This window comes from Astyanax mexicanus, chromosome 24, assembly GCF_023375975.1.
Source record: "Astyanax mexicanus isolate ESR-SI-001 chromosome 24, AstMex3_surface, whole genome shotgun sequence".
Classification (NCBI taxonomy): Eukaryota; Metazoa; Chordata; class Actinopteri; order Characiformes; family Acestrorhamphidae; genus Astyanax; species Astyanax mexicanus.
The window spans coordinates 25,045,202-25,072,173 of record NC_064431.1 but is presented as its reverse complement, the minus strand read 5'-3'; the positions used below and the strand labels follow the sequence as shown (position 1 = coordinate 25,072,173).

General features: G+C 36.4%; 1 protein-coding gene across 3 annotated transcripts in view; it reads left to right on the top strand.

The window, feature by feature from the left end:
• The window catches only part of camk1b (calcium/calmodulin-dependent protein kinase Ib), a 75,731-nt gene extending 51,092 nt beyond the window's left edge, over positions 1-24,639 (top strand). For 2 of the 3 annotated variants that reach the window (XM_049471656.1, XM_049471654.1), the window contains 9 exons: positions 1,089-1,163; positions 9,395-9,533; positions 11,996-12,122; positions 13,309-13,384; positions 14,289-14,401; positions 15,286-15,364; positions 16,913-17,000; positions 18,039-18,204; positions 21,605-24,639. In XM_049471656.1, the coding sequence (XP_049327613.1) occupies positions 1,089-1,163; positions 9,395-9,533; positions 11,996-12,122; positions 13,309-13,384; positions 14,289-14,401; positions 15,286-15,364; positions 16,913-17,000; positions 18,039-18,204; positions 21,605-21,711 (970 nt within the window). In that variant the 3' untranslated portion in view covers positions 21,712-24,639. Of the gene's footprint in view, positions 1-1,088; positions 1,164-9,394; positions 9,534-11,995; positions 12,123-13,308; positions 13,385-14,288; positions 14,402-15,285; positions 15,365-16,912; positions 17,001-18,038; positions 18,275-21,604 lie in introns of all 3 variants that reach the window. The other variant, XM_049471655.1, reaches the window with a different exon arrangement.
• The last annotated feature ends 2,333 nt before the right edge of the window (positions 24,640-26,972 follow it).

The following is a 26,972-nucleotide window of genomic DNA, read 5'->3' as shown; positions in this document are numbered from 1 at the left end:
CCAATTTACCAAATTGAAAACCTCTGGAATATAATCAAGAAGAAGATGGATGATCACAAACCATCAAACCAAACTGAACTGCTTGAATGTTTGCACCAGGAGTGGCATAAAGTAATAAAAAAAGCAGTGTGTAAGACTGGTGGAGGAGAAAACTTTATTAATATTTATTAATATGAACTTGTTTTCTTTGCATTATTTGAGGTCTAAAAGCTCTGCGTCTTTTTTTTTTTTTTCTTATTTCAGCCATTTCTTATTTTCTGCAAATAAATGCTCTAAATGACAATATTTGTATTAGGAATTTGGGAGAAATGTTGTCTGTAGTTTATAGAATAAAACAACAATGTTCATTGTACGCAAACATATACCTATAAATAGCAAAATTTGAGAAACTGATTCAGAAACTAAAGTGGGCTCTTAATTTTTTCCAGAGTTGTATATATTCTCTTTTTACACGTGCACAGTAATCCAGTAATCCAAAAAATTCAGCTGATGGAGAGCTAGCTGCATGACTGGGATTCAAATCAGTGATCTCTTATTTAAACTATTTTTGATTGAACTAGCATTTTTTTTTTACTCTGTTGAAAATAGAGACGTGTTTTAATACTATGACAATTTTCCTAAAACTCAACCAAACAATCACAAAATATAATGTACATCTGCCTTATTTTATTGCAATACATCATTTATATATGGAATTGTAATCCCTATAGAATCATGTGCGTCATATTTCCAAGTTCTTGCAAATCCTCAGTCCTAGTTTCTAGGTCAGTTTTTCTTGCGTACAAACAGAATCGCAACCATGTTCCTCCTTTCGCTGGGTTGAGGCTTTGGCTCAGTGTGTCCCACTTAAATTAGCAAAGATGTAAACGCAGGACTTCTGCCAGACTACCAGGGATGTTAGAGTACCTTTACAGAATGATTCTCCACTTTGCCTGTATTTCTCCAGGATCATGTATTTTGCTTGCTTTTGTGAAGAACAGGCTTCAAGAAAAGGTCTTGTGTAGTCTAAATTGTGATTTGTGATGGGTGTTTTTAATGTTATGTCTCTCTCTCTTTTTTTTCTTTTTCTCTTTCTGTCGTTCTTTCAGGATTAAACATGCCAACATCGTCTCCCTGGAGGACATCTTCGAGAATAAATCTCACCTCTACCTTGTCATGCAGCTGTAAGTGATGTCTCTCTTTGGGCGGAGTGTAGAGCGAGTGAGCGGTTGCTGGAGTTCTAAAGAAGACACTCGTGATCTAGTTCAGTTTCTTCTTTTAGCCCCAGTTTCAAAACACATCCATGTTCTGAATCTTGACAGCGTTTGACACAAAGGATAGGGAAGTGTGAGTGTGTGTGTGTGTGTGTGGGTGTCCTTTTCTAAACTGTATTTCAGGTGTATTTTTAGTCAACACACTTTATTCACTCATTATTGGAATGGGATTAGTTTTTCAGGGGGTCCTGGGGGAAATTTCCCTTTTTTGGGGGGTCCTCTGTGATTTTATTCCCGTCTGGAACGACCATGTATGTTTTTTTTTTTTTTCCCCTCTCTCCCTCAGACGTCCTCTAAGAAAATTACAGGCTGAATCACCTACTACAGTATTAACCTTAAACAGAGATAAGTCCAGACGGGACTTAAAATACTGAGTTTCGTCAATTTGTGTTTAATAAAATAGCTATTTGTCCACTGCTACGCACCATAATTACACTTTGGGTGCACGTTTCAACGGAGATCCACGTAAAAACAACAGTGAGTGGAAATGGAGGAACTACTGAACGCGATTGTCATGTGACCGAGAAAGCAAAAAAAAAAAAAACCTCACTGGTCCTCCTGTTTTTTTCAATTGCAGTCCAGACGCAAGAGTTTTATCACTGAGTAGAAAAGTGAAATATTTTTCACAGACGTCCCCCTGAGAAACTAATCCCGTATTGGATGAAGCACCAACCATCATACCAGAGTTCCATTGCTTAGTTAGAGATGAGGTGGGATGGTGACCATGCAATATCCTGACTTCTCACCAACATTGCAATCGGATCCATACAGTGGTGCTTTAAATGCTAGTAGAAGGCATTTTCACAAAAGAGAATACACCCATCACCTTTTTTATTATAAACATTTTTTTTATATCTTTTCAATTTCATGGGATAACACTGAAGATATGACACTTTGATACAATCTAAAGTAGTCAGTGTACAGCTTGTATAACAGTGAAAATTGTAATGTGCCTTCATAAAAACCCAACACACAGCCATTCATGTCTAAAGAGCTGGCAACAAAAGTGAGTACACCCCAATTAAAAATGGCCACATTAAGGATACCCCACTGATGCTTGATTGGGTTTAGGTCTAAAGATATCTAGATCATGGCTTTGCCAGTCCATCACCTTTATCTTTAGTGTCTTCAGCAAAGCAGTGGTCATCTTGGAGGTGTGTTTGAGTCGGAAAACTGCTGAAAAATGTGGCCCAGTTTCTGACAGGAGGAGATCATGCTCTACTTCAGAATGTCACAGTACACGTCACTCCTTAGTTTGTCTCCCTAGTGCTGGCAGCATTCATTCACCCCTAGACCTTGATGCTATCACCACCATGCTTGACTGTAGACAGTATATTAAGTTTATATTGATCTCGTCAGACCACAAGACATGGTTCCAAACACTTTTGTCCCCGTAGTGGAGTAAATCGGCTGAATGAACCCATGACCTCCTTAGATCACTATTTTAAAGTAATTGTAATGTAACTGCTAGACAGTCTCTGGCTGCGTCCAGAAACCCCAAAAGTGTCTCCTTTTTCCTACCGATCCTCCTCCTCTCTTCCGTGACCCGGAAACTGATTTCATGACTCCATCTTGCCCCCTGTCTGAATACCGTAGGAGACGAAAGAAGCCGCTTAAAATCCGCCTCGAATAGACTTCCAATGGAGGGTACATCAGACCATCCTACTCCGGGAGACTTTTAGGGATTTTCGAATGACATCACTGCATCCACGCCCACAGAGCACGTGGGAATGGAGAAGGCAACGCTCAAATATAAGTCATAAGCATATAAATTAACTAGGTTCCTTATCTAATTAAACAGCCAGTAAAGCAGTAATATAATGTTTAGTTTAGGTAAGCTGTATGTTCAGTAAAACTAGATTAATGACCCTATATGTAACATGTTGTGTATATATACACATAATTTCAACATGTATGAAAAATATGATATTTATTATTATATTTATTAATTATTAATATTTGTTATTTGTTTTATTACATTCAATGAAATCACATTTACTATTAAAATAATTTAATATTTACATATGCAACCTTCATCAATAGCAAATCAGGCTGACTTTGAAGCTTAATATGTTTGTCAAAGTTATGATCTCTAGAATTTGGAGTTGTGTTTATTGATTTCTCGTTTTTATTTTTGTATGTGGAAGCTGTGATTGGCTGGGCAGTATCCGGCATGTGCTGAAAGTGAGCGTTGTGATTGGCTCAGTTCAACGGTAGTCAACATCCTATCTAAAGGGATCAGCTGTCCCATTTCCCCAATTACAGCTCCTTCCCTCAATTCCTCCTCCTCCTCCTCTCCTCTCCTCGATTCCTCCACCTTCTTCCGGGGTAGATGAGGAGGAGTAGGAGAGGAGGAGTAGCAAAAGTTTCTGGACGCAGTCTCTCTCTCTGGAGGCTTCCTGCCACTCTAGTCCTCCACCTCATGCCAATCATACATCACACACAGCACAGCCTAGCCAGGAATTGGTTGCCAGATAGCTGGGATATGTCTCTGTGGAAGCAGGTGTCCCCCAGTTCATCATGCTGCATTAGAGAGCACAACGGCAGCCAGTACTTTCATCTCTAAAGTTTCCGAGCCAGCGATGTCGCAGTCCTCCACCTTTCCAACCCTGTGACAAGAAACAGAGGGCAGACTGACCTTCTAAAAAACAGCTTTTCCTTACTTTTTCTGAAGTTCATCACTTTTTCCCCTCTGTTTCTACAGCTGTTCCATCCAAAAATCAGCTCATAGTTAACTTCATAGCAGAGCCCAAGCAAATCCAGAAATCTAGGCCTATTCAAAGAGACAAAACCCAAACCTGTGCCAGAGATGATCTGATAGAAGCTGTCTGGAGCAAGTGATTGACTTTATATGGGCAGAGCTGCTCCTGGGGAGAATAGCATTTGAAATATGATGACTTACAAAATGTGGCCTAATGATTCAAAACAGTTTTTTTTGGTTGAGATGTTTAAGCTTCAGATGTGAGCTTCCTCTACCTTGTTTAAAGAGGTCAAATAAACCAATCAAGCATAACAATATGACCACTTCTTTGTTCTGACCAATTTTCTCACCAATTTTCCATTTTTTCCAACTCCAATAAGATTGCAATAAGACTGTAGTTGTTCTGTTTCTCTTCTTTAATGATCAGGGCCCCACCGGAGTGGAGTGGATCAGAAACAGCAGTGCTGCTGGAGTTTTTAAACACTGTGTCAGTTCACCTCAAACTCTGATAAATGATGTCGCCTTTTGCCTCATTAGTACATTGGACAGCATTTAACCTTTCTTGCTTATAGATAGCTCCTCACAACTTATACAGGACATTTGTGGGTGTTTCTAAGCTAGCTGTCCCCTGAAGGAACACTGAAAAACTGTGATTGATTACATACTGTTGTCGCACCACCAGAGGTGGAAAAAGTACTGAAAAATTGTAATTAAGTAAAAGTACCTTTACTTTGCTAAAATTCATTTGATGTAAAAAAGTACAAATCATAAATTAAATAATGATTAAATTAAATAAGGCAGTATTTGTTCAGACCACCCCATAAAAATTTCAAGAACAAGTGGCATAGGTTTCTATGATCCATTTTTTTTTCTTTACTGTTAAAAAGTTAAAAGGTTATGGTCATATATGTGACTATAAACTGTATTTTTATAGTTTTACAGTTCATTATTATTTTTTAACTTGCCATTGATATGCTTTAACTGCTATTTACATGTTTTATTAACATCCAAGCATCCATGTTCCTAATAAATAAAAACTTAAGCAATTATCATGAAAAACGTGAAAACATACAAAAAACTGTTGGTCGGTGCATGCGCAGTGCCGTAAAGAAGCACATATTGATGGGTAGCATAACTCGACAGAACACCGGTTTCCCCGAACCGTGCACACAGACCCCAGGCTACACAGCTGATTCACACAGCGTCTCTCCCGCTAACCATAATAAACACTGCTGGGAAAAGTTCAGCTGCGCTGCCACGGAGAACAAAACTTAATTTTTTTTCCCCAGCATTTTATTTTTTACTCAGTAACAGAAGTTTTCCAAAGTAGTGAAGTAAATTACTCAAAATGTACTTGAGTAAAAGTAAAATTACCTATTTTAAAAACTACTTAAAAATTACAAATGACTCAAAATCTACTCAATTACAGTAATGTGAGTAAATGTAATTAGTTACTTTCCACTTTTGCCCATGACTCATGATTGGCTTGTCTGTGTATAGTATAAAATGAGGGTTATTATCTGTCTGTGTTTTTAACACGTTTAAGATTAGGTGTGTGTGTGTGTGTGTGTGTTTTATGTCTGTCACTGCCTCCCATAATGCCCTCTGACTCTCTGCTGCATGTAATGTCAAGCCCTTTCAATTACACATGCTCCTCAGAGACTCTTTATTGTCTGTCCATTGAAAAATCAAGGTAAAGGCACACATAAATACACACATACACACACCACCCACTAGGTATAACTTGGAGAGTATACCTGCACCTGTGACCAGTATGAGGACATGGTATACCTAACTGTTAGCATCTTTTGCTTCACTTAGGCTAGGCATAAACTTGTCGATGTTTGGCCATGTGACTGGCTGCTTTGTGAATGTAGCTGTTTACATACTCACCCATGTGTTACTGGAGGCCTCAACTAGGGGGCTCCAGTTGCCTCAATGTCTTTTCACACCTGTACACATCATGCAGTTTTGAAGAAAGGCTCCGCGGGTAGCCTTTTTTCAAAACTCCAAAAAATGATTTAGCACTTTTGCTACCGCCAAGTGCTGCACTGCCCCCTAGCATTTTTAAATGAACTGCATAGGGGCATAAGCAAATATTGGTATCCTATCCCATCACATCGTATCGCAATACTAAGTTTTAAAATACTGTGTACATTTTCAAAAACATTGTATAGATTTTTTTTATTATTCTGTGTGAAAAGAAAGATCATCTGCTCTTTTTTGTTCTTGTCGTTTTCTGCTTTTCCTTTGCTTCTATTTTATCTGATTGTTTTGTTTCTGCTTCATCTGCTTCTTTTATAATTACCAATGTGCTTCATCCTCCAGCCTCAATCATTACTTTCTTCATCTGCTGCTTCTTCTTCTTCTTTGTCTATTTTTTTCTTCTATTTTTATTTTTTATTTGCATCATCTGAATCTTTTTCTGCTTCTTTTTTTTACTTTTTATTTGTTTTATTATTTTTCGTCTTACTCTGTTCCATTTTCTCCTTAAACGACTTCATAATCTGCTTCTTTTTCTTCTTCTGACTCAATCTGGCTTATTCTTGTTTTTCTGCTGCTTTTTCTTTTTACTTTTCTGCTTCCTTTTTCATTATTCTTTTAATTTCTTTCTCTCCTTACATTTTATGCTCAACTTCTAATTATTTGGCTTTTGCTGCATCTGCTTCATCTATAATTATGATTGATGAAGGAATAGCACAGATAAATGGAGGTAATGAAGAGAGAGGGAGGTTTAGACAGGGTAATAGTGGAAAGAGAAAAGGAATTAGAGCGGGGCTGATGGAGAGAAGAAGAGATTAAGATGATTCTTCCACTTTAGACCACTGAAGTCGTGTTGTCATTTTTGTAGTCGGCGCCATGTTGTTTATGCCCATATTTGGGGTTCCGTGTCTATGCGGTCCATATGAATGGGGGATTTGAATGGGCTTTTCAAAAACTGGCCTCTGTCACATTCTGTGGTAAATAAATATGTTCAGAACCCTGTACGTTTTATTCTGTGTACATTTACCTCCTGAACATCACTGGATTCTCTGAATTTCGAGATTGTTTAAGGGTAGTAATTAGAAAAATGCTAACTTTAAGCTAATGACTGACATCACAGCACAGCGGCTGTGTTAAAATGTGGTAATACGCTGTATAGTTACGGCTGGAGTTTGCTGGTGATGCGCTGAAAATAGTCCCCGGCTGATCTCTGCAGCTGCGCTGGGAGGTCAGTTCACGCCGCTGTAGCATTAGCTTAAAGTTAGAATTTTTCTCATTGCGACTCTTAAACGATCTCGTAATTCAGAGGATCCAGTGATGTTCAGGAGGTAAATGTACACAGAGTAAAACGTACAGGGTTCTGTACATATTTATTTACCACAGAATGTGACAGAGGCGGATTTTTGAAAACCCTATTTATTTTTGTCATCGGGAAAAACGCTTAGGACTACAGAATGACGCAGGACTTTTTTTTAAGTGTTTTTTTTTTTTATTTGGTTATATGATGTCTAGCAAAGACTATTAGATGAGCACTGATGTCAAAATTACTATGTACAGCTTGATAGTTAAATGTTTATTTTGGCTGATTTGTACGTCCCTGGAGGTCACTGTATGGTAACCAATGGTGCTCGGCTCACAATCTGGCCTGAGTAGATGGACATCTGAAGCACTTCATTGAAATCCTCCCTCAGTACTGACTGATTGCCCATTTGGAGCTGAATGGAGGGGAATTTGGGAGGTGGATAGGGAGGGGCGGAGTTAGAGGGAGGGCTTAAGGATGGAGAGTGCTGCTCCTTAGGGGGGGATGGCACCACCCTGCCATGCAAGCTGGAAGGTTTGGAGCCTGCCAGGCCTTTCATCTTCGTTGTGTGTGTGTGTGTGTGTGTGTGTGTGTGTGCCTGTACAGTTTCCCAGAACAAAATGTCCCTAAGTTCCTTGGAAACAAGACAAAAAACAGGGTAACTTTTACCCTAAGTTACTCGGCTTTAAGTACAATCGACCAATCACTGATGGCGATCAGGGGCAGGGCTGAATACCAGATTAACCTGTCTGAGCAAACTTGGCAGTGCATCATCATGTAGGTCTTCTGTAATGTTAATTTGTTATGAAATAATGACACTAAGTGCTAAGCTAGCTCTTACACTGTTCAAAGCTAAGTATTATCGACCTGTAGTCTGCTGCTAACCCCAGCTAGCACTGCTGGAGCAGCATTAGCCTTACCCGCTAAGCACTAGCTCTTCTGCTGATAAGAGATGAGTATTATCAGCCTGTAGCCTGCACGTTTATCGAGTTAAAACAAGTTACGTGGTGCAAACCGCTAGCTAAAATCACCCTGGCTTACTGGAACTCTCAGGGTTCCTCAGTGTAGTGATGTCGGGCGGCAACAGCCGCTAACCCTGGCTAGTGCTGCTGCTGCACCCAGCCTTAGTGTAAACCTGGAAATCTAAGCTTACTGTACAGAAAAAATGGAAGAACTGTACTCATTGTACTTAAATAAACAATTTTAAAAAGAGTAATCTGTGTAGATTAACATCCAGCACTCATTTTGACACCCCTGTTCCTTACTAGTGTCACATAAAGCGCCTTATAACCCGGTGTGCCTTATAGTGCGAAAAATAGCCCTCATTACTTATCCCTTATTGGTTAAATTTGGAAAACTCCCAGTTAAATAGAGCATTGCTATTTACACCATATCGCACTGAAGCGAGCATGTGAGTGTTCTGTCACGTTATTCTGGCGTCAAATTTTTCATCAGCACCATCTTTTTATACTTCGGTTCCTTCATAGGCTCTTATCACACCATCCGCCCGAAAAGGAAAACAGCTTCAGCGGCTAATGACGCTCGACTTTTGAGAGAACGCAAAAGAAACAAAATATGTGCAACAGTTCTGATGATTCACACTTCAGACTTCACTTTCTCCAAATATGTCCGTTTGTGTGTGTATGTGTCTGTGTTTGTGTACACGTTTTGGTACTATTGTGAGGACCAGTGTCCCCACAAGTGTAGCAAAAACTGTAATTTGTGAGAGGATAGTTTGGTGGTGAATGTGTTTTCTTTACACAAATTGCTTTTAATGCTTTTAATTAGAAAATCTGAAGTGAAGAGTGAAATGATTTATTTTTGCTCAGTAAGATTAAGATAAGGGTTAGGCTTATGTGTAATGGTCACAGTGGTTAATTTTATCTGCATGCACTGTCCTCACAAGCATAGCAAAACCAACGTGTGTGTGTGGGTAGCGATTGGTAAGCGTGTTGGCAGAAAGCGAGTGGAAAGAGCTCCCCCTGGGGGGTGAAGGAGGGGTAGAACATCACCAGCTTGCTTAGTGGCCATGCTGTGAGGCAGTCTGTCTAGAGAACGTGTAAAATTGTGTGTGGTAGTGTGTGAGGGAGTGAGAGAGAAAGTCGAAGATAGAGTGAGAGAGAGAGCAGCTTTGATAGCATATTTTCCTGTTTGCAGGGTTTCTGGTGGGGAGCTCTTTGACAGGATTGTGGAAAAAGGATTTTACACGGAGAAGGACGCCAGCAAGCTCATCCAGCAGATTCTGGACGCTGTGAAGTACCTGCATGACATGGGCATCGTGCACCGAGACCTGAAGGTGAGGCCTAGGAAGGCAGCAGGTGTGAGAGTTGTGGCACCTGTTAAAAAAAAGGAAAGTTTAAATAGGGCAAAGCAGTGTAACACTATCATACACCCCAACAGCAAAAATACTTACAATTAGAGCATGTTCACTGTGTTCATTAAAACATCACCAAATCTGTGGGAGTCTAGAATAGCCAAAAAACTAAAAAAATTGGTGTCAGTAACACAGTATTTTTTACTCTATTTTTTTTTTGTTATTTCTTACTTTATTATTTTACTGTCCCTGTATGGCTGTTATGTCTTCAATATTAAATGTACAATGTAAAACAAAAATCATAAAAAAACAAAAACACTATATATACATAGCTCTGGACAAAATGATAGACCTCTTAATGATGATGTTTTTCCTTGATTTTACCAAACTAAAAACCTCTGTAATATAATCAAGAGAAAGATTAATTATCAAAAGCCATCAAACCAAGAAGAACTGCTTAACTTTTTGCAACAGGAGTGAGTAGCATAAATCCAAAAGCAGTGTGTAAGACTGGTGGAGGAGAACATGCCAAGATGCATAAAAACTAACCATGGTTATTCCACCACATATTGTTTTCTTTGCATTATTTGAGGTCTGAAAGCTCTGCTTCTTTTTGTTATTTCAACTATTTCTCATTTTCCGCAAATAAATGCTCCAAATGACAATATTTTTATTTGGAATTTGTCCGTAGTTTATAGAATAAAACCACAATCCTCATTTTACTCAAACATAAACCTATACATGGCAAAATCAGAGAAACTGATTCAGAAACTGAAGTGGGTATAAAAAGTTTTCTAACTACAGAGTTGATGCGTTATGTCCCTAGGGTTGGCATGAATTTCATCATCTGTCAATCACAAATTCCCCACCTGCCTTCTTGTTGCCTCTTTTTCGTCCACATGTATGATGTAATACAGGCCAGAGCTACTGTGCGTTACAGGAAGTGGACAGTGAGGGTCAGCCGGCTTCCTGTAAAGCTCAGGACGCTGCAGATGTTTTAACGACTTCTGCTCGGCATGGAGTGCTTGTCTGGTTTGTTTGCCAAAGTCTTTACATTACCGATGATAACTGAAGGCCGGATTGGTGCCAGTTTCATCCGTATTTCTGGCTCTTGTTCCTGGCTCGGCTCCAGCTCCGACTGCTGTCTCGTATAGCTGAACAGCACCCCCTTTTTACCACTGTCTGTGGATGGAAAATAGGATTCAGAGGAGCAGGGAAAGGGACCAGGGATTTCTAGGAGATGTACCTGGCAGGTTGTCGGCAGAAACTCAACACGGCGTACCCATGATGCACTGTGCATGCATTGTGTCTCATGGAACCAAAACGTCCCATTGAAAATGAATAGGATTCATTGCGGTGCATTGATGTGACAGATCAGTGTAAATGGCTTTAAAAGAAACATTTAAAGGAGTGCTAAACCCCCTGATTTTGGCTGACCCCACCCTCAGCTCAAATTTGAAAAAGGCTTAAAAATGGAAGGGGCCTTGGTTGATGTATGGGTTTAGAGGCGGGGCAGAAAGGAGAGCTGATTGGCTGAGCTGCAGTAGCAGCAGTGTATCAGCAGGGAAGCAGTATTATTGATTGATTGAAGTACACAGAAACATCATCCACGCCTATAGCAGAGGTGAAAATTACCTTAATAAAAATGTTTTTAAAGGTTGGGAAATATTTATACAAATTTTAAGCAGGACTGTTTTATTATGTATGTTTTATTACTTAAAAGGAACACATTTCAGCTACTAAACTAATGGAGGAAAAAAAGTTTAGTTTAATATTTCTTTCACATCTAATTTCCTCATTGGTTTAAAATATTGTTTAGTTAATGACATTTATTTCCTCCTACTCCTGTAAAGTTTCCTGTAAAAAAAAAAATTCTGTTACAGCAATAAATATAAGATACTGTGTTGCCAGAATGCATAAAAATGTGTGTAAATCAGGCCTGAATTTATAATGTAAGAGTAAAACCCAGAAAAAATTGTATTATTACACATGGTGATTAATATTGAAATTATTGTATTTAATCAGTGAAGCATGACAGGATTAAATCTTTTCTTTCTGCTTTTTTATAATTGTTTTATAACAGATCAGTTTATGAGTTCAGATTTTACCCTTTTGTTCATTAATCTAATCCCAAGAGCTGGTGTGTGTGTGTGTGTGTGTGTGTGTGTAGTAACTAATTAACATGCCACTTGTTTTTCTGCAAGGTTTTTAAGGTCATAGTTATTAGTCTTGTTGGTCTCCGGACCCAACAAGCTCGTTTGTTTACAGGCGGTGAAGTGAAGGATGCACAGATTAATTCATGCACATACTAATTAAGCCTCTCTCAGAACATGCAGAATTAGAGTCAGCATCCAAGCGAGGGGAACCGGAGCGAGGGGGAATGAATGTGTGTGTAAAATGCACACAGTATACAAAATCACAGTGTGTGTGTGTTCGTTTCACAGCCAGAGAACCTGCTGTACTACAGTATGGAAGAGGACTCGAAGATCATGATCAGCGATTTCGGCCTGTCAAAGATTGAAGGCTCGGGCAGTGTGATGAGCACGGCCTGCGGCACGCCTGGATACGTAGGTAAGAAGATGCTCATACGTTAGAGAGGCATGTCAAATTCAGATGTCATTTCGGATACTATATTGCCATAAAAAAGATTGAATTAACCTGATTAATCAGCTGAAGCTGTTCTCATACCAAACGTGTGCGTTTACTGGGAGTTTGGAAGTCCTGCCCCTCCCCAGAATCAAGATTCTGATTGGTTCTGCCTGAGTTTGGCTCTGTGTTGTCCCGCCCCTGCCTCTGCGTTTGCCCAGCCTTTAAGGACTTGGTATGACTCTGTTGTCCCACATAAAGCTGAGATGGATAATGTAAATGTGATTGACTTATTTATTTGTGAGGTATCTATAAAGATAATGTGTGTATATTACTTAGTGTATATTATTACTAAATTTATTAGGAACATTATGGGCCCTATTTTATAGATTAGCACAGCTGAATTGAGGACGCAAAAAAAATACACCTTGTGCATCTCGGAACGCATTAAAGGCATGAACTTATTATCTTAATTAGTCATGGGGGTGTTTTGGGCGTAATGTGAAATAAAACCAATCAGTGTGCCAGTTGCCATTCCCTTTAAGAGCCAGGTGTGCTCTGACTCTGGCGCATTGGTATTTTAACAGCACAACATATTTGCATTTCAAGCTGTGAAGATACCAGGAAGCCTCTAGAAAGACTGAAATACATGTAGCCACTGGTGGAGAAAAACCTTGAATCTTCAATTTTTGTTAATTTGTGTTAATATTTCAGAATGTATAAAACTTTCCTTTTCAAATGGTTTAGGGAAAGTGAATTTGTTATAGAGAGTGGCTGAATTAAATATTCACCAATGAGAACATGGATTCTAAATTTTACATTTACTTCAATTTGCTGAATCTGGTGTTTTCAAGTAATTTTTCAGCCCCTTCAGTGTAATCCAGATAAGAATTCATGCAATTTTTACATAAATTTAGAAGAAGGGGGTGGGAAGCCATCAGGCCAATGGACCATCATCAGGTCAGGTGGATGGCCTGGTGCAGGTGCCTTACTTATCTAGGGAAGAGTTGGCACATCAATAGTCATGTCAGGGGCATAAAATGGTCTTAAAAGGACCATTGTTTCTGAGACAGTATATTTTTTAATTATCATGGCAGGTCTGATTATTAATGTGTTGTGAATAAGATCAATAAGAAACATGTGAACATTATTACTTACTGTTGTTTTCCAGCTCCAGAGGTGTTGGCGCAGAAACCGTACAGTAAAGCAGTAGACTGCTGGTCCATCGGAGTTATCGCATACATACTGTGAGTACCACCATATAAAATACAGTACCAGACAAAAGTTTGTTCGCACCTTAAATTCAGTGTTTTTCATCATTTTAAAATGTTCTGCATTGTAGATTAATACTAAAGTCATCCACACTATGAAGAACATATCATTATTTAGTAAACAAAAAAGAGTTCAGTAAACCAGAATATGTTCTATATTTTTGATTTTTCAAAGTAGCACCACATTATTTGCACATCTTGGCTGCATTTTCTAGGTCAGCTTTATGAGGTAACGTCACCTGAAATTTAGGCTTTCAGTGAACAGCTGTGCTGAACTTGTCAAGAGTTAATTAATTGAATTTCTTGCCTCCTTATGTTAGTTTGAGAGCATCAGTTGTAAAGTTGTGAAGAGGTAGATACAGTTGGTATACAGTGAATCGCTCTATTTAAATAATGTTCTAATCCAGATTATGAGAAGCAAGAACTTCTCAACTAAGTAAAGAAAAAAACACTAAGAAATGAAGGTCCAATAAAAATCTCATGAACTTTGAAAGTGTCCTCAAGTGCGAAGACCATCAAAAATGTTGATCAAAAAAGATGAAACTGGCTCTCATTAGGACTGCTCCCCTGATAAGAGCACCTAAATGCTTTACGGAGTATTTTGGTTTGTTTAACACTTAAGTCACTACATGATTCCTTACGTGTTCCTTCATATTCTCTGTGACTTCAGCATTAATTTACATGTAGACAATTAAATAAATAAATTAATAAATAAAATGTTGAATGAAAAGGTGTCTCCAAATGTTGAAATTGAATTAAACACATCAATTACATATTAAAATGTGTGTTTTCAGTAAAATCTTTTTTGCACCTCATCTTAAACAATACTCCTCTGATCTCTCTCTCCCTCTTTTTCTCTCTTTTCCTCCTCTGCTCACAGTTTGTGTGGCTATCCGCCATTTTACGATGAGAATGATGCCAAGCTGTTTGAACAGATTCTGAAGGCGGAATATGAGTTTGACTCTCCGTACTGGGACGATATCTCCGATTCAGGTTGTTGTGGAATTCCTCTATAGATTGACACAGTAGCGTAGTTTTATTGCGTAGAGAGCATTCACAATGTGAAAAGTCAGTCTAATGCAATACATGGTTAATTTATTCATAGGAACTTTTTATATAGAAAACAACAAGCATGTGAACTGACCAGGGGTGTCAAAACTTTTGCAAACATGTATGTACGTGTATATATATATATATATATATATATATATATATATATTAGATTTTAGCACAATTTATCCTACATTTTATCAAACCAGATCAGCTCTATATCCAATTTGTGGGCATTCCCATATATTTGTTTATATTGCACACTAAAAGAACAGAACATTTATGAATGTGAACGGTAAAGATGGCCGGATCCAGTGTAAATAAAAATCTGAATTGATTAAAGAGGCTTTTTATGACATTAATAAACATAGCATTTGAGGCATACATAAAGTGTTTAATATGTTCACAGCTGTGAATTTAATTTACTCCATATATATCTTCTCTAAATACATGATTACCTATTGATATAGAACCAAAATATATATTTCCATAAATTGGAAACCTACTCTTCTATGACAATGCATCTGTGAGCTGATGTATCGGAACCGAGTTGCCGCACTTTCCTCCGAGGCAGTGGCTAACCTCACATGTGTCGGAGGAGTCATGTGCTAGTCTTCACCCTCCATGTGTTGTGGCATCACTAGTGATGGGGGATACACAAATTGGAGAAAAAGAAAATTAATATTTTTTTATTATTATTATTAATAATAATAAGAAGAATAGTAGCATATAATAAGACCGAAACAAGGCCAACATTTTCCACTTTTGTCCTGAATATGTAATTTTACTTGAACTTAAACCTTTTCAATCTGTGATTTTATCCTCAGCTAAAGACTTTATTGTTCATCTAATGGAGAGAGACCCAGGTCAGCGCTACACATGTGACCAGGCCCTGCAGCACCCCTGGTACGACTAATGCAATACACATTATAGCATAACTATAGTCTATTACACACCAACTACACAGATCTTTATTTATAGCCACCTTATACATAGACATTATATAAGAGGGGTAATAGTTTGTGCAAATGCACACGTGTAGGTTATCTAGTCTCTGTTAAAAAGTACTGCCTATTAAATAGGATAGCAGATTTAAGTTGATTTTACACTGTCGCATAAATTAGACTAAATAGAACTGTGTTTAGTATAACTTATCATGCTTGGGATCATTTCACAGACTGGATATTTTCCAGATAAATTATACAAGTTGACCCAGGGCTGGAAAAGTAATGTTAGCAGAGCTAATTTAGCATTAACATCTGTTTACCAAAGAATGCCTACCTTTCTTTGTGTGAATTTTACTCATTCCACTTTAGTAGTACTGGTAAATTAAACTTAAATAGCACTGTCGATGTAAATTTGTTACCAAAATGGCACTGCTGGGGTAAATTTGTGACTAATACAGCACTGCTGAGGTAAAATTGTGACTAATATAGCACTGCTGGAGTAAATTTTTGACTACAATAGCACTGCTGATGTAAATTTTTAATTAAAATAGCACTGATTAGTGTCTTAATAAATATTTTTAAATAGTATTTTTGTGGTTTAAGTTTTTTCAAGCAAGACAAAACATTTTTTTAAGTTCCAGCTGAATGATACAAGCTGTACAGGGCTAGGACAGTAACATTAGTTGAGCTAATTTAGCATTAGCATCTGTTTCCGAAAAGAACGTCTGCTTTTCTCATTGCAAATTTCAGTCACATTGGTAGCACGTTTGTGTAGCACTGTTGTAGTAAATTTATGACTAAAACAGCACTGCTGAAGTAAATTCATGACTAAAATAGCACTGCTAAGGAAAAATTCTGACTAATATAGCACTGCTGACGCACATTAGTGACTTTTATAGCACTGTTGAGGTATAAGTGTTCATTTTGGAGCAGCCTACAAGTTCCAGCTGAATGACTCAAGCTGTACAGGACTCTAGTAACGTTAGCTGAGCTAATTTAGCGTTAGCGTCTGTTTCCGAAAAGAATGTCTGCCTTTCTCTGTGTATATTTCACTCATACTTAACATAAGTAGCACTGCTGAGGTAAATTCATGACTAAAATAGCACTGCTGAGGTAAATGTATGACTAATATAGCACTGCTGTTTCAGTGTCAGCTAAAATTCTTCATTTTGGTGCGTCTCTAATATAATGTACATCTTTATGTTAAGTCTGCATACGTTTGGCCTTCTCAATTCAATAAGCAATAATACTTTTAATGACTACTTTTCATTAAGAACTCAAAATTACACAAGACTTCCTTTGGTCTCTAAGTTGGAGGTTTTTATCAGACCAGCACGGATGGCTAAGCTGCAGGACAGCCGGCCGGATCTGGTTCTACTTTCTCAATCCACTTTGGCGACTCCAGAGGGACTTTCAGCACTGCTTTCATTGGCAGAAATAACGGATGACTAACTCTGATCTCCATGGAGAGGACTGAGTGAATTAGCTTTTGTTTTTGTTTTTGCAGGATTGCTGGAGACACAGCTCTGGACAAGAACATACACGAGTCCGTCAGCGCGCAGATCAAGAAGAACTTCGCCAAGAGCAAATGGAAGGTCAGTGCCTGGACCGGTGCCGCGGCTCATCTGTCATTTCATTCAGTTTATTTTTTATATCCTTCCATCTGTCAGTCTGATTCAGTCTGTTCATATTCGATTGAAGTCACAATTCAGATAGTTTAATAGTTAAATAAAATATATATATTTTTAAACATATACGGCCCTATTTTGGCGATCTATAGTGGATTGCACAGCTGGATTTAGGGCGTCGGTGTGTCTTCGAATATTATATAAGACCAACTGGTACTTTTGGCAGTGTGGGGATTGCGTCTGCTGTCCTGCTGGGAAATGAAATCCACATCTTCATAAAAGTTGTCAGCAGAGAGAAGCATGAAGTGCTGTAAGATTTTGCGGGAAAAAAAATGCACCAGCTTTGGACTTGATAATAAAACATCAACACCAGCAGATGACATGTCTCTCCAAACCATCACTGACCATCAGTAAATTTAGCATTTTTAATTTGTAAATCAAGGGACCAGAATCTGGAGGAAGAGTGGAGAGACGAACAGTCTAAGCTGCTTGAGGTCTAGTGTGAAGTTTCCACAATCAGTGATGGTTTGTAGAGACATGTCATCTGCTGGTGTTGATCCACCGTGTTCTATCAAGTCCAAAGCAGGTGCAGTGTTTTCCCGCAAAAACATACAGCACTTTATACTTTTAAGGAGATGCAGATTTCATTTTTCAGCAGGACTTGGTACACTGCCCACATTGCCAAAAGTACCAATAGTCTAATTTTCTGAGATGCTGATTGTTGGGTTTTCATTGGCTGTAAGCCAAAATCATCAACAATAAAAGAAATAAACGCTAAAAATAGATCACTCTGTGTGAGATACATCTATATAATATTTAAGTTTCACATTTTGAACTGAATTACTGAAATAAAGCAACTTTTCAATTATATTCAATTTTTTTTAGATTCACTAGTATATCAAAGATTAATTTTCATAGTGTTGTATAAGAGTATATAATAAAATATTTGCAAAAAGAAGAGCCAATTGACAATACACCCTCTTTGTCTGTCTCTCTCACACACAGCAAGCGTTCAATGCCACGGCGGTGGTTAGGCACATGCGGCGGCTGCAGCTGGGCACCAGTCAGGAAGGTCAGACCTCTGACCGTTCACCACACAGCCCCTGCCACGAGCGTCTCCTGCTGCCCGAGGGGACGGAGGAAGAGGAGGAGGAGGAGGAAGAGCAGAGCCGTCAGTGCCTTCACACCACATTCCGCCGCATTTTTAAACCCAAGACCAGAACTCGCTGCGCTGAAAGAAAGTGATGCATTGGATTTCTTTGATTCAAATCTCTATAAAATAATAATAAATACATCACATCATATATACAACACCCATGTTTCAGTTTAAATCAAGCAGATTCAAGGCATCACTTATTTCAGTGGAGGAATGCTTTGGAGCAATGCAAAGTGCCTGCATGGTTTGAGCTGAAGGGGGCGGGGGGAATGCTGGGGTCAGTCCATCTGGAAGGCGGAGATGAACAGATTTCTGCCCTCGTCTTCTTTAGTAAAAATAGTTGCACCCAGAAGAAATCAGCAGACAGGAAGGAAACTTGGTGGGTAGAGACGTCACACTGTGTTGGGGAGACTTAGTTCGGCAGATAGGGTCATTTTTATAGACCATATTAGTTCCACAACTAATTTTAGATCATTTTTACATTACAGACTTTTTTGGTGGGTTTTTGTTCTCAAATTTTCGTCAATTTCCCTTTCACTTGTTATAAAACAGTTATGTTAGGAGACAGCCAAATGCTATTATTTTAATTTATACCAAAAGACATTGAGCTGCTCAGAAATGTCATAATTTGAGATCCAAACGATTCCAGAGTTTGTAAGTCTTCAAGGAATTGATCATGTTTTGAAATTTAAAATTAGTTTTTTTTGTTTTTGTTTTTTTTTAATGTACAGACTTGAAATCAATTAACAATAGAGTTTTCTATTAGTTTTCACTAATAGTTAGATTAGAGTGTATATTAGTTAAAAGTATAAAGATTTTGAGGATAGTTCATTATCACTGCGACGGAATACAGGAGCAGCACCAGGCAAATTTATTTTTCTTGATTTGCCCACATCTAGATTTCTCAAAAACATTTTAGTTCAGCGTGAGGTCAGTGCTATTTATTTATTTATTTATTTTTAGAAACAATAGGGTTCCGTTTGAATCATGTATAAGTTGGTGTTGGTGCGTTGACTCACTCAACACCTTCTAGGTGCAACTATTTTATCAACTTTTTCTTTGAGTGTGTGTATATATGTATATATGCAGCTTTGGAACAAAAATAAGAGACCACTTTATTTTTAATTTGATTTTACCAAATTGAAAACCTTTGGAATATAATCAAGAGGACAAGAGGAAGATGGATGATCACAAGCCATCAAACCAAGCTGAACTGCTTGAATTTTTGCACCAGGATTGAGTGGCATAAAGTTATCCAAAAGCAGTTGTGTAAGACTGGTGGAGGAGAACATGCCAAGATGCATGAAAACTGTGATTAAAAATCAGGGTTATTCCACCAAATATTGATTTCTGAACTCTTAAAGCTTTATGAATATGAACTTGTTTTCTTTGCATCATTTGAGGTCTGAAAGCTCGGTGTCTTTTTGTTATTTTAGCCGTTTTTCCTTTTCTGCAAATAAATGCTCTAAATGACAATATTTTTATTTGGAATTTGGGAGAAATGTATAGAGTAGTTTATAGAATAAAACAACAAAATGTTCACTTTACTCAAACATATACCTTTAAATAGCACAATCAAAGAAACTGATTCAGAAACTGGTCCCTTAATTTTTTCAGAGCTGTATATATTTCACAAAAGGCATGCATCTCCATTGCGCATTTAAAGAAGGTTTTTTTTTTCTTTTTATGTAAATTTGCTGCATGGTTTTTGCTTTGATGGCAGCAATATGGGCTACTCTCTCTAGAGCCTGCAGTGGGTTTTTTTGTAAATCGCTGTACATGCAGGCTCTGGAGGATTTGAAGCATGTGCATGTACTGTATATTAAAATACTGCATATTGCATGTTAATCTGTAAACATTACAGAGTTACAGTAATTAATTAATTTGCTGTCTCACCGCATCTGGATTATTTGTTTTTAAAAAATCCTTGTTTTAGCCATTTACACTTGATGGACAATTAAAACGCAACCAATTCGCTTGATCTAAATAGGCTTTATTTGTTTATAAAAATGTGCGTTATATATCTTAAATTTGCACAACATTAGCAAGTAAAAAAAGCAAAAAATTCCATATCTCTAAGAAACTTCATTATTGTACTCATGTACTTCATTATTGTAAGTCGCTTTGGACAAAAGCGTCTGCCAAATGAAATGTAATGTAATGTAATGTAATGAAATCTATAAAGACAAAATATCCATGGAATTGAGCCAATCAGCCATAATTTCAAATTGTATTGAGACTATACACTATTTGGCATAATGTGAATTTGGCAGTTGTTTGTTTCATTGTATATGAATTTAATGATGATTGAATTAAGAAGGTTTTTAGCTTCTCCTGCGAAATGACCATTTTGGAGATTTTTACGAGTTTCTGTGTGACAGTGATGCTTGCTCATTTGCTTGTTTATTTTTTGTCTCCTCTCTCTTTCTTTCTCTTCCTTTTTTCCTCTATTTTTCTCTCATCCTCTCACTCTTTCTTTCACCTGTGCTTTCTCTCTTTGCTTGTTTGTTTATTGCAATTTTTTCCCTCTCGCTCTCATTTTCTTTTCTCTCTTTTTCCTGTTTCTTTTATTCCTCTTTTTCTGTCTTCCTCTCGCTCTTGACCATTTAAAATTACCATTTTATGTAACATTGATGCTTGCTTGCTTATTTCCGTGCTTTGCTTGTCTCCTTCTCTCTATTTCTTTCTTTCTTTTCCCCCTTGTTTCCTTTATTTCCACTTTTCTCTCTTCCTCTCACTCTTCTTTCTCTCTCTCCTACTCACTTGCTCTCTTTACATTGTAACTGAATTTTATAATAAGTGGACCAATCGAAATGCTTCACAATGACTTTGAATACTTCTTTTACATTGACTTCTTTAAAAAAATAATTTAAAATTAATTCCTGTAAAATTACCATTTTGAAGATTTTTCAGTTTCTGTGTGACAGTGACGCTTGTTTTATTTGCTTGTTTGTTTATTGCTTAATTTCCTTGTCCCCACCTCTCTCTCTTTGTTTCTTTTATTCCTCTTTCTTTTTTCTTTTCATTCTTTCCTCACCTGCTCTCTTTACATTGTACCTGAATTTCATGATAAGTGGACCAATAGAAATGCTTCAGAATGATTTTGGATAAGCATGTATCTCCATTACTGATTTAAAGAGTTTTTTTTTTTTTTCCCCTCTCTCTCTCCCCCTTTTCATGTAAATTTGCTGTTTTGGAGATGCATGGTTTTTGCTTTGCTGGCAGCAATATGGGCTACCCTCTCTAAAGAGCTTTCCGTGGATTTTTATTTGTTCAGTGCTCTGGAGGATTTGAAGCATGTGCATGCACTCTATATTATAATACTGCATATTGCATGTAAATCCTTTTCGTCCTCATTCTTTCTTTCTTTTTCTCCCACTCACTCACCTGCTCTCTCTTTCTGTGTCTCCTGCAGCCTCTCAGAGGGACAGTAGTGGATGTTGTGAAAGTGCTGGCGATGGGGCGGAGCGAGACGGCCTCCAGAACTGCACCTACCGCGTCCACCCACCCAGCCGGGTCTGAGCGCACCCCCCCGCCAATCAGTCCTGCTGCAACCAATGACTTGACTGTCCTGTTTTCTTTTTCTTCCCGCTGGAGCCCTGCCACATCCCCAGTCTGGCCAGGAATACTGAGTAACTCCAGCATTTGGCCACTAGGAGGCGCTGCAGTGTCACCAAACCCAGACGGGAACAGGGTCACTATGCCAATGGAGGGATTCTGCTTATGGAGACAGCCTAGGAAGAGGAGAAGATGATGAGGAAGTAAAACATGGATGCCACAGCTGCATCGTGGGTAATGTAGGCTGTTAGTGGACAGATATTGAGTTGGACAGAGATTGGACAGTGTTTTAAACTTTTTAACTCTTTGAAAAACTCCATCATATGTCATCTCTTTATCTTTGAGCGTATGGAGTACGGTGGGTTCAAGCCTGTTTTAGTTTTAAAATCCAGAGTCCAACTTGCCTCAACTTGACTTTTAGTCAAATGCGACACACACACACAGACAAACATATAGATAAATATATATACACAAAAAAAAAAATATATATATATATATATATATATATAAATATAATGGTTAGTTTTATAATGAACGCTTACCGAAGGTTATACAGAAATTCAGAAGTACAGATCATAGGCACACTGGTTATTAGAATGGTACTATAATAGAGTAATATTGCGCAAACACACACACACACACACACACACACACTATGTTAGCATGACACTTTATTCGGGCTCATTTAGGGTTTCTAGGTAGCTCTCTACTTAAGTTCAGAACATCGTGTTTGTAATTATTTTTTTTTTTACATTGTATGTTCAGTTTTAATTCAGCAAAGTGTCCTGTAACATCATCATGCTGCATGTGTTGTCTTTTTTTTTTTTTTAATACGTCATCAGACATTCATCATCTGCAGTGCCTTCACGGTTGCAGTATCCTGTTCTTTTTTCCAGTATGATTATTAGTGTTCTTGTTTCTTTTGTAAACGTGTAAAATGTCTGTCTCTTCGGTTCATACTAATTTGAAAGCTGTAAATGTCGAAGTGTAGGTTTTTTATCTTGTGTTCACCTACAGGGCGTATCTTTCCATGTCAGCTATGCGCTGTTAGTGGAACTTTTTTTTTTTTCTTTCTAATACAAAAACGTCTAACGTCTACTGCCATCTATCATTCTACCATGTTTGTAAATGCTATGGTATTTTAATATTCCTGTTTTCTGAGGCCCTTTCTTTCCATAAAGAAACCACAAAAAAAATGATGCTTTAACTCAGGGGAGGACGACTGATTAAGGTCAGAGTTTGGGGATTTTAAATGATAGTTGTGTTGCAGAGCATACGATATAAGATTTAAATATATATACACAGATATATATATATATATATATATATATATATATATAGATATATATATGATAGGGATATTGAACTATATATATATATATATATATATATATATGGAGCTATATCACCAGAGGGAGGGAAGTTTCCCGGTCATTTTAGGTTCTGCTGTAACATTCATATTGCTTTGCACCATTAAACCTGTACAGAAGTGAATTAATTAAAGAATTTTGTTGTACGTCATGCGTCCCATTTGATTTGTTTCACACATGCTTTTTTCCGCTGCCAGCTCTTTTCTTTTGCATTTGTTTTAATATTTTTCAAACATTTTTTCATTTACATTTTATAAAAAAAAAAAAAAAAATAGAACTGCTTTTAATCACAAGATCACCATCTTTATGGATTTGTACGCATGTTTGCTTTCACGTTGAGTTTTAGAAATCTAACATTTAAATATTAAAAAAATAAATAAACAATTAAATAACATTTAAAAAGTAAATCTGAAAAGTTTCTGTAAAGTTGCATTTTTAAAAACAAATATCTCTCACTTCCATTATAAACTACTGACATTTCTTTTCATTTCTTTTAATTTTAAGCTTAACATCTGTATCAAAATTCATTAATCTGAAATTGCTGAATTTAAATAAAATATATCTGAAGTAAAACAAATCTGAAATTTAAATAATTTTCAATTAAAAATAATTTACTGCTATTTTGTAATTAATTTTAAACATAGAACATTTCTGAAATTTATAGCAAACATATAGCAAACTTTCCATCTGTAAGGTTTTGCAAGCTTTTTTGCTTTCATATTAAGGTTTAGAAATCTAAAATTGCTGAATTTAAAAAATATCTCCAGATTTTTTTTTTTTTTACCTTAAATGAAAATGACCAACATCTGTATTGATGTGTTTAGTAATCTAAAATTGCTTAATTTAAATAAAACGTTTCTAAACTAAAAAAAATAATTAAAAATAAATTACTTCATTTTTTTTTATTATTATTTTTTTTTTGCAAACTCTTGTTCTGCACTGAGATCCTGAAATCTAAAATAGCTAAAATTTAAACGAAATATCTCTAAACTATAAATAGATTTTTTTTTTTTCAGAAAATTTTCAGAAATTACTTCTGCATTTGTTTTTAAATTCATTTCTTAGAAATTGCTGTTTTTTTTTATGAAATCAGTTAAAATTTAGCGATGTCAAATTTCTTAGAATGCTTTTAATTTATGTAAAATTCATTCAGATTATCTAACTGCAAGCTCATAATATATTTGGCTTTTGCTTCCACATTGAGTTTTACCACTTAGCTAGTATGTGTTTTTAGCCACAAAACATTAGCCATGCTGATTTTCAGTTTTAGGTTGAATTTATTATGTTTAGTTGTGATGTTTCCCAATATTAAGAACCCTTTTAATCTCCACTTGTGAACTGCAAGTTCCTTACTGGTTCCTCTGTAGAACCAAATTTTCCCTCTAGTAGGTGGGTGGAGCCAGAACCCAGGCTCTTTATTCTGGGTCAGACTGGGTTCACTAGATTCCCGGGTTTGGGTTCTTCTGCATGTATCAATATGCCAAATAAAATATGAGGACAAAAAAAAAAAAAAAACAACAAAGCGATATATAGATCTGTGTGGTATGATATTCTGATTTTGTTGATTGAGGAGTGATTTTGTTTATTTGTTTATGTTTTGCTTGCCCTGTTGTCTATTTGCTTGAATTTTCACGATGATCTGTGGGTTTGATTTTTTTTGTGAGAAATTAAAAAAAGAAGCTTCTTTTTGCTTTAATCTACAGTTAATCACCAGTGTATCCTGCAGCATTGTTTATTGCAAAATATCCCATTTATTGATCAAACTTCCACTGCGGCTTTTACAGGTCAAAAGGGGAATGACGTCTTTATTGACTGACTGCTTTTATGGTGAATGTGGTGTTTTTTCCAAAATAATAATTGTCAGCTGTTTTGTGAGGCGTAGGTGGTGAGCTATACACTGTTTGTCTGAAAGTGGTTCTGCACAGAAAACTCAACTGAAAAGAAATATAGGTATTTCTGTAATAAGTACAGTCATTGTCGGCTCAGTAGAATAAAATAAAAAAATCTAATAATAATGAATATATCTAAAATTCATCAGAAGCTTCTATCATTTAAAGATTTTCAGTTAGTCCAATTAAAAATATTTTCTATGAATTTCAAATAATTTTATCTGAAATCTTTGAAATTGAACTGAAATTTCTGACATTCAAATTAACATTCAATGCTTGTTTGTTTTTCAATTTAAATGAAATTTATCTGAACTTTAAATATGTTTTCTAAAATTCCTCTTATGTATTTCTAATATTTTTTTTTCTGAAATGCAGTAGAAATTCCATATATTTCTCTTAAATTTAAATAATAAAAAACTCATGTAGATTTTCTTCTAAAACTTCTCATAAATATGTTTTAAATATAGCGCTGAAATTCCAAATATATCTTGTAAATACAAAATATTGGACTAGATTTTCTTCTAAATCTTTTCAGAAATATTTCTAAAATATAGTGCTGAAATTCCAGATATATTGCATAAATAAAAAAAAACACTCAAGTAGATTTCCTTCTAAAACTTCTCAAATATTTCTAAAATATAGTACTGAAATTCCAGATATTTCTCTTCAGTTTACATGCAATTTCTCTGACATGCTAATAAGATTCTTGACATTGCACAAAAAATTCAATTTTTTAAAAATTCCAATAACATGTCTGAATTCTCTTAAAATCATTAATAATCTTTAAAATTTCTCTAAAATAACTAAGACGTCATGTTTGAAATAAGGGATTGTATACATTGATGCTAATATCTATTATTCTGTATGCTTTTCCTGAGTTAATGCTATGATATGTTTCTTTTTTTTTATCAAAATAGATGTACAAAAAAAGTTCAAGATTTTCAATATTTTACTTAAAAAAATAAAAAACAAAACCAATGGACTGGTTAAATTGTAAATTTTGACAATCGATAAATTACAACTTCTGGTCATTTTTTTTTTTTTTTTTTTATTGTACAAGGTTTTTTATTTTACTGCACCATTAAGATCAGTCTTGATGGCTGCCTCTCAGTTGCCTAATGCATAGGATGCACAATGTCTGCTGGCCTGTTTATACAATATTTTCCAAGGTTTTTCAAGTTTAAAATGAAAAATATATAGTAAAAACATTTAGTAATTCACATAGGTACTCAGGACAGTAATGTGATTGATGCTGATGTTGTGTAAAAATCATAGAAAAAGGGCATGCCCTTCGTAACCCAAGAAAGTAGTATTCGTACACAAAGGATTAGTACAAAATTAGCATTATTGGCATTGATAAGCGGTTGCAATTTTATATGCAAGAAGAATTTGAAGGGCTTGATTTTATTAAAAGCAACAGGGCTTTCCAACATTTATGCTGTAATTACAATTGTTAAACATAATTGACTAGTTAATTGATTTGCCCAATTCTGATCTGAAATTAAATTTATTTTTTTGTGGTTTGAAAATTCCTATTGTATTTCAATTCCTCCCTTTGTACTTTTGGACAGTTGAATTGTACTGATAGACTGAAATCTTACTGTGTAACACCTATTTACCCAGGCAGAGCTGAATGTTAACCTTATTTATTATTTTATTTCTAGTTTATTTTTTGGAAACTTGTAAAAGCTGTTTTGAGCTATTCATTTGTATGGATGCAATGCATCAGGGGTAATGCCTGGATATTATTGTACGTAATGGAGTAACGCTCAGTATTCAAGCTAACAATTTGTACTTTTAAAAGATTTGTAAATGTAAAGCTTATTAAATCTTTCTTGTCTATGCATTGTGTGTCTGTGCCATGTGTACCGAGAGCGAGAGAACCGGAGGAGAAAGGCTGTGGAGAAGAGGATAACGGTAGGTTGAATAACTTGGTTTGTGGCTTTCTGTGCAAAACAAATTTCTT